At 36.5% G+C, this 8,428-nt stretch overlaps 1 protein-coding gene across 1 annotated transcript; it reads right to left on the bottom strand.

Moving 5' to 3' along the window:
• Window positions 1–3,297: 3,297 nt before the first annotated feature.
• LOC136330552 (T-cell surface glycoprotein CD1b-2-like) lies at window positions 3,298–8,147 on the bottom strand. Its single transcript, XM_066267512.1, has 6 exons — window positions 7,985–8,147; window positions 7,386–7,652; window positions 5,634–5,912; window positions 5,139–5,417; window positions 4,405–4,498; window positions 3,298–3,437 (listed from the first exon to the last, which is right to left on the bottom strand). Exons 1-6 carry the CDS (start codon window positions 8,055–8,057, stop codon window positions 3,419–3,421), a joined length of 1,011 nt encoding a protein of 336 aa, XP_066123609.1. The 5' UTR covers window positions 8,058–8,147; the 3' UTR covers window positions 3,298–3,418.
• Between the last annotated feature and the right edge of the window lie 281 nt (window positions 8,148–8,428).

Below are 8,428 nucleotides of genomic sequence, written 5' to 3' on the forward strand. Positions count from 1 at the left end.
TTTTCCTTCCTCAAGATTGCTGTAGTTATTGGGGTCTTTTGTGGTGCCATATTTATTTTTAGAATATTTGTTACAGTTCCTTGAAGAATATCATTGATGTCTTGAAAGGAATTACATATAATCTATAGATTGCTTTTGGTAGCATAGATATTCTAATAACACTAATTCTAAATATGAAAACAATATATGTTTCCACTTTTTTGTACCTTTCTTAATTATATTTAGAGTCTTATAATTTTTTGAGTATGCATTTTTTAATGGACATTTTATATAATGAAAGAAACACACAGCAAGAAGATGTAAAACTTCTTAGTATTTTTTCACTGAAGTGTGGAGCACCAAAATAGGGGAAGCAAGTACTTAAAGAACAAAAAAAAAGAAACAGACAGAAACACAACCATAATTATGATGCTTAATACTCCAATGACAGCTCTAAATAAATTATCTAAAAAGAAACTCAATAAAACAATATTGGCCTTAAATGACATGTAAGACAAAATGGACATAATTGACATTTACATCACAGAATATCAGATTATACATTTTTATCCAGAGCACATTGTGCATTCTTAAATCTCAATCATATGTTAGGTCACAAAATTAGCCTCAACAAATTATAAAAGATTGAATTTATACCGAGCATATTCTCTGACTGCAATGCTTTGAAATTAGAAATGAACTGAAAAAGGAAGTAAAGAAACCCATAGAAATGTGCAAATTAAACAAAATATTATTTTTCTTTGACTAGGTCAAAGAAAACATAAAGGAGAGATTGAAAGATATATACAGGCAAATATGAATGACAACATATAAAAACTTCTGAGATGCAATGAAAAAAGTAAGAAGAGAGAAGTTTATATCATTCCAAACCTATCTTAGAACATAGGAGGTATTCCAAATAAACAATCTAACATTACATCTTAAAAAAGTAGAAACATCCCTGAATAGTTCCACTGAGGAAAAAGGAGAAATGATGCATATAAACAAAATCAGACATAAAATAGAAGTTACCATACACATCATAGATATAAAAAGGATCATACTAGAATACTGTGGAAAACTATATGCTGCCAAAATCAATAATTCATAAAAGGTGGATAACTTCCTAGAACTATATAATCTTCTTAGACTGAATCATAAGATATTGCAAAACCTAAATAAACATATAAACAGTAAGAAAATTGAAACAAATGTAAAAAATTATCCCCAAAATAAAAGTCCATGACCAGATGACTTTACTAGTTTACCAAACATTCAAAGAATATTTGGTACCTATTCTTTTCAAACTCTTCCAGAAAATTGAAGTAAAGGCAATACTTTTTAACACATTTTATGAGACCAACATAACCCTGACACCAACACCTGGCAAGAAAAACGCAAAATAGAAAGCTATAGAGAAATGTCTCTGAGAAATACCGATGCAAAAATCTTAAACAAAACACTAGCAAATTGAATATAACAATATCTTAAAAATAATATATCACAGTTCAGTGGGATTTTTTCCTGGGGCATAAGAATGGTTCAACACATACAAATCAATCAATGTAACACATCATGTTAACAAAACACAGGGCAAAAAAAAAAAAAATGATTCTGGCAATAGATGCAGAAAAGGCATTTGAAAAAATGCAACATTTTTTTATAACTAAAAAACACTATAAGTTATGTATAGAAGAAAAGTACCTTGACATATTAAAGATCAGATAAGAAAACCCTCAGCCAGTATTTTGCCCCATTGTGAAAAACTGAAAGCTTTTTCTCTAAAATCAAAAAGAGAACAAGGTTGTCTACTCTTACCACTCTTATTCAACATAATTCTGGAAGTTTTAGCCAGAGCAATCACTCCAGAAAAGGAAATAAAAAGCATCCAAATTAGAAGAGAAGAAGTAAAAGTGTCCTTTTTGCAGATGACATGATTCTCTATACAGAAAACCCCCCAAAACTCTTAGAAACAATAAATACTATAAAGTACCCAGATATAAAATTGATAAACAAAAATATGCTGCTTTCTTATATGCCAACAATGAATTCTTAGATAATAAAATCTTTAAAAATATTTTTTTTAATAATTGCAACAAAAATAATAAAATATTTAGGAATAAACTTAAGGAAGTATATAAAGCACCTAGGGAAGGAGGAAGAATCATCACAAATGGGCCGTGATGGTTAGAAAGTTGTCTAGATAGTGACAGAGAAATTACATTAAAAATGATCAGTATCTCTGAAAACACAATTATTCCAGTATAATTTTAGTTAGCTTACTTTGACAAATGTTATTTCAGTACAAGCATAATAAATGTTTTGAAACAGGAAGACAAAGATATGTCAACATTAAAATGTATACAGATGTTCCTTGACCCTACCATGTAGAAACTTGTCAAAAAATCCATTGTAAATTGAAAATATTGTATGTCAAAAAAAAATTTAATGCGCCTGACCAAGTGGTGGCACAGTGGATAGAGCATCAGCCTGGGATGCTGAAGACCTAGATTTGAAACCCCAAGGTCACCAGCTTGAGCACAGTTTCATCTGACTTGAATTCAAGCTCACCAGCTTGAGTACCAGGTCACTGGCTTGAGCATAGGATCATACACATGATCCCATGGTCACTGGCTTGACCTAAAGGTTGCCAGCTTGAGCCCAAGGTCGATGGCTTGAGAAAGAGATCACAGTCTCAGCTGGAGCCCCTTAGTCAAAGTACATATGAGAAATCAATCAATGAGCAACTAAGGTGCCTCAACTACAAGCTGATGTTTCTCATCTCTCTCCCTTCCAGTCTGTCAGTCCCTGTCTATCTCTCTCTCTTGCTACTAAAAAAAAAAAAAGAAAAGAAAAAAAAAGAAATAAAAAAATAAAAAGAAAAGAAAAATAGGAAAAAAAGCATTTAATGTAAGTAGCCTACTGCATAGCATAACTAAGTTCATGTACCTTAAACATGCTCAAAACACATTAGCCTACATGTGGGTAATATCATCTAACACAATAAACACACAGTAGAATATTAGTGGTATATCCTCATGATCTCATGACTCCAAGTGGGTAGATAAGGAAAAAAATCAAAATGCAAGTACCATTTCTACTAAATATGTATTGCTTTCACAGCATTATAAAATAGAAATAATGTCAATCAGAGACCATTTCTACTTTATTTTATCTATTATAAGATATATTCTTTCTCACATCTTACATCTATAAAATCTGGGTGGAGTCCACTATTGATACCATCTTATCATTCTTAATTCTTTTTATGCTACTGTGTAAATTATGATATATCTCACAACCAATGAAAACTCTGAGTTGATCAACTATGATCATTATTTTATTCAGTACGATTACAATGCTTCCTGGGCTGACAACTTGAGCTTCTGGTCTTCTGGGTACTTATTCTAAATGGACAAGGAGACATGATGAAATCTCACTAGATTTTCTGATAGGACCTGTTAAGAACACAAGTAGTTTTAGGTCTACATAAGATATATTAGTACACCCATTTCATAGCAGAATTATCCATAATGACCAAAAGATGGAATCAACCCTGATATGCATTGCCAGGTGAACAGATAAACAAACAGATTATATAAATACAATAGAATATTATTCAGTCTTCCTTAAAAAGAAAATAAATTCTGACACATGCTACAACATAGCTGAACCATAAATACATTATACTAAATAAAATAATACAGTCATAAAAATAGAAATGATCCCACTGACATGAGGTATGTAGAACAGTCAAATTAATATAGGCAGAAAGTGGAATGTTGGTTGTCCGGGCCTAGAAGACTAGGAAATGACAAGATGTTTTTAATGGGTATACAACTTTAGTTTTTCTAGATGAAAAGAGTACTAGAGATTAACTACACAAAATGTAAATGTAAATAATACTATTAAGATATGCATTTAAAAATGACTAAGATAACAACTTTCATGTCATGTATACTTTACCACAATTAAAACACAGATTTACATAAAATAGGTGGGAAGTGGGGGAAAGTGCAGAGGCAGGGACACAGGGAGCAGATGGACAGCTGTCAGAGGGACAGGGGAAGAGGGGACTGGATCAAAGAAGGTAAAGCGATTAGCCCAAAACATAAACAGATAACACATGGATACAGACAACAGAGTGGCAGTAGGCAGAGGGAAAGGGGGTGGAGGGAGGGGGAGGAGGGCAGAGGGAGGGAAGGAGGGCAGAGAGACTGAGCTGGGGAGAGGGAGCAGGATGCGTTGTGCAGATGGTAGTATATTGAGTTGTACACTTGAAACCTGTATGGTTTGGTGAACCATGTCAACCTAATAAATTAAAAAATAAATGAAAGGAAGATTTTGGCTGAAGTGATGTAAATAAGTAAAAGTAGTATAAAAGAGTGGGAAGTGAACAGAAAAGAAAGATTTTTAAAAACTTACCTTCGCCTCAAGTACCATAATGTAAGACATATCAAAAGAATGAAGGTGGGCAATATTATTGCCAAAATTATCATCGTCATGGAGGTAGGATGTCCTGACAATTGGGAGAAGACACACAGGTGTCACTGCAAACCCCATTCCTGAGCCTCTTGGCCTTTTGCTCACCTGATTGTCAGCTCCATCACTCACCAGCTTTTGATTGAAGGGTGTATCCAATGTCCCCTTTCAGATTCTCTAACACAAGAGTCCTCATCTGTCTTCTATCATTTATTCTTGTTCTTACCTTCTTTATATCTTAGGTGAGTGATTTTCAACTTTTTTTATCTAATGACACACACTAATTATTATAATTCTGTGACACACCAAAAAATATATTTTATGCTGATCTGATAAAAAACAGATAAAATTTTGATCCATTTATACCAGACAGATATCACTGAGTTGGCTGATATCATTTTTTAAAATATGACAAACTAAGAAAAAAAGTGGTCAGCACCCCTGACTAAATAGTCAAGGACTGTGTTTTTTAAAAAAATCTTGTGCTACACTAGTTGAAAATTGCTGCTTTAGTTCATCTCTCTCTCTCTCTTGTTTTTCATACCTCTTTCTTTTTCTCTCTCCCTCCCTCCTTGTTTCTCTGTCACGCCCACTAAATCTCACCATTTAGCCAGCCCTTCCCTCCATGTTTGTGGACCATCTCCTCCCATTTCCAGCCAGGGACAGTTCTTTCTCACCCCAGTGGAGGATGATGTCCTGGCCTCCCAGGCTGCTGTGCTTTACTCGGCAATTCAGGTTAGCCTCCTCCCCAGCCTCAACGTCCAGAGTTATTCGGAGATACCATGTCCCGTCAGCATTGGGCAGGATGTCACCTTGATGCGTTACTGGAAGCTCCTGCTCAGCCCTCATCCACATCACCCATACAGGTTTGGGGTAAAATCCTGAGACGTGGCACACCAGCAGCAGATGACCAGGCAAAGGAGGGGGGCCACTGGAAAGCCAGGCCTCAGGCTTCACTGGGGCAGAAAGGAGCAGGACAGTGTCACAATATGACTCTAATCAAGAGCATAGGGACTGAAAAACATATAAGTTTGGACAGTGACTCCTACTACTACTTTAGATTCAAAATAATTTATTGATTAAATTGTATCTCTTAGAGAACTCCTCCCTTAGAATTTAAAGAAGTGGTGGAAAGTGAAATAGAACAGTCTTGGAGACAGAACAGGACTAACCTTGTCTCTGCAGTTCCGCCTTCCCTGCATCGAGAACACCCAAGAGAAATCGAGGGCAGGTGTTTGAGAGGAGTTTCTGTATAATACTAGAGAGACCTTGGTATTCAGAGAGAATTGCACAGAACCTTTGTCCTCTGCTGCCGCCCTCTGCAGCAGGCACACAGGAATCATTCTGGAAGTTCATTAAATCCACTCCTCCCAATGCTGCCCTCCAGGAGCTTACAGTGGTTTCACCAGAATGCAGCTCACAGCCGTCTATAGCCTGAAACTCAAAGGGATCTGGATAGAAGAAAAAAGAGAAAAATATATTTAAAAGCCAACAAGGAAAAAAGGGATGGAGAAAGAACCTACTCTTTTGATTTGAGTGAGCAGAAATGTTTGAATGTGAAAGAAGCCAAAACAATCCACTACCGTCACATGCCACATAATGACTTTTCAGTGAATAATAAACTATGTACAAGAGGGTAATCCCATAGATTATAATGAAGCTTAAAAATTCCCATTGCTTACTGACATCATGTCCATTGTTAACAGAATAAAGTATTGCTCATGTGTTTGTGGAGATGCTGGGTTAAAAAACCACTGTGCAGCCAGTTGTATAAGAGAATAACAATGCAACATGTACAGGACATAATACTTGATAATGATAATGTGACTAGTTTATGTATTTATTATATTTTTAATTTTTATTTTAGAAGGCATGCTTCCTACTTACAAAAAAAGTTTGTTGTAAAAGTATGTCGTGTTATACCAACAATAGCCTTATACCTCTTGTGTTTACTGCATCACTTGATACCATAATTTACTCTTCTGTTTGATTTAATGATACATATTTTTTGTACAGTAATGTGCTGTATAGTATATTAGCCTTGATGCAAAATATGTACCATATAGCCTAGATGTGTGGTATGCTATCCTATCTAGATATGTCTAAGTGTAGTCTGTGATAATTACACAACAATAATTGTCTAACAAAGTGTGTCTCAGAACATGTCATCACTGTCAAGTGTATGACTATATTCAGAGAATGCTTTTTTTAAAATTTTTGATTGATTGATTGATTGATTTAACAGACAGATGGGGGAGGGAGAAAGAGAGAAAGAGAGAAGCATTGATTATTTCCCACCCATACAAGCATACATTGGTTGAGGCTTCTATATTTCTTGACTAGAAATTGAACCTGAAAACTTAACATACTAGGATAGCACTCTAACCTACTGAGAAACCCAGTCAAGGCTATTTAAAGACCTTTCCATAGAAGAGAACAGGGGTAAAGTATACATATCATAAGTGGTGGAAAAAGTACAGTGGGTGAGAAGACAGAAGAGGGTAATGTGAGGAGCAGGGTGATGAAGTCAGGAGGAAGTACACATTCCAGGATGATGGGAGAATTACATTGAGAGGAGGAGCAGGCAGAAAATTTGTAGGAGATGGACTGAAAAGTCACACTTCAGTTCACTCAAGGACAGGGTAGAAAAAGTGAGGGCCTCTTGCTTGGGGTTTAAGAGGGAAAATTTATGCACACATGAAAGGGGTTCTTTATCAGACAAGCATGCAAGAAGCAGGAAGAACCTGAAATACCTTGTGGAGGTATGGAGTCTAAGAGGAAGACTGCTCTAGAGATGTGTGTACACAGTTGGATTAACTGGGAAAGAGGAGAGAAAGATCCTGTGGTACAGCAGCATGAACTGAGAGAGAGAGAGAGATCGATAGATCACTGGTAACCTCCCCAGATCAGAAGACTGCACTCACATGTCAAGTCAAATTCACTGAAATGATTCTGTACTACCGGAGTGAATTCGATGAAATAGACATGGAATGCTTCCACCACCTCAGTCAGCTCTGCATCGCTAAAGTTTCCCTTGGACCAAGGCTTCAGGAAAATGGCAGTGCCTGAGTCACTATCCCAGCCATGAATCTGCAAATCATCCAGCCAGCCTGAGCCATGATGTTGTGTACAGGTGCTGTTGACAAATGATGATATCTGGATGATATGGAAAGAGGTCGGCCCCTGGAAAGCTGTTGGTAGTGAAAGAATAGAAAAAGTGAAAAGATATATATATGTCTTTTTATATATATAAAGAGAGAGAGAGAGAGAGAGAGAGAGAAAGAGAGAAAGAAAGCAGGAAGGAATGGGAGTGGGGATAAAAAACCCAGAAAGATAGAGAAAAAAAAATAAAAGAAATAGAGTTTGAATAGCAAAATAGTAGAAACATTTGCCTGTGCCAGCTCCTCTGGCTCCATCCTCAGCCTCCAAAATACAAGAGGGCTGGAATGCAGCTGGCCCAGACCCTCAGGGGTATGCACAGCATGCTTTCATCCAGACCTCCCACACCCAGAGTTACTCTTACCTTGTTCATGTTTGTGCTCGTTGTCAGCACCTGGGATGAGATCTGCTAGCAACAGAAGTGGCAAAAGCAGCATTTCACCTCCTGGTGAAATAGAACTTCTGCCTCTTAGAGCAGGTGTTTGCTCTCTGAACTCGGCAAACTGTTGTTTCCTCAGTGCTCTATAGTGACTTCCTCTTCCAAGGGACAAATCTCTGCCTCATTTACATTGAACATCAGAGAAAAATTGTGCCTCCCACAACCTGACCCTCCCACTCTGCCTGTCATTTCCACTCCAGCCCTTGACTTCCAGATTTTTTTTTCATTTTCTTCTGGCTTCCACCTCTTCTTCCTGACCTCAGTCCTCTTTATTTTACCTTGAAAAAGCCACCATATGGTTTTAAAAGGTTATTTTCCTTCCACAATCTTTTATTGTAACATTTTTTAAATCAGAAGGCACTGTTAAAA

The sequence above is a fragment of the Saccopteryx bilineata genome, chromosome 3 (assembly GCF_036850765.1).
Source record: "Saccopteryx bilineata isolate mSacBil1 chromosome 3, mSacBil1_pri_phased_curated, whole genome shotgun sequence".
Lineage (NCBI taxonomy): Eukaryota > Metazoa > Chordata > Mammalia > Chiroptera > Emballonuridae > Saccopteryx > Saccopteryx bilineata.

Excerpts from the sequence above, each read along its gene's own strand:
- LOC136330552 (XM_066267512.1), bottom strand. The coding sequence starts at position 8,057 with ATGCTGCTTTTGCCACTTCTGTTGCTAGCAGATCTCATCCCAGGTGCT. Across the intron at positions 5,913-7,385 it reads CAGTGAATTTGACTTGACAT|ATCCCTTTGAGTTTCAGGCT; the intron begins GTGAGTGCAGTC and ends TCTTCTATCCAG. Across the intron at positions 5,418-5,633 it reads GGCGGAACTGCAGAGACAAG|TGAAGCCTGAGGCCTGGCTT; the intron begins GTTAGTCCTGTT and ends TTTCTGCCCCAG.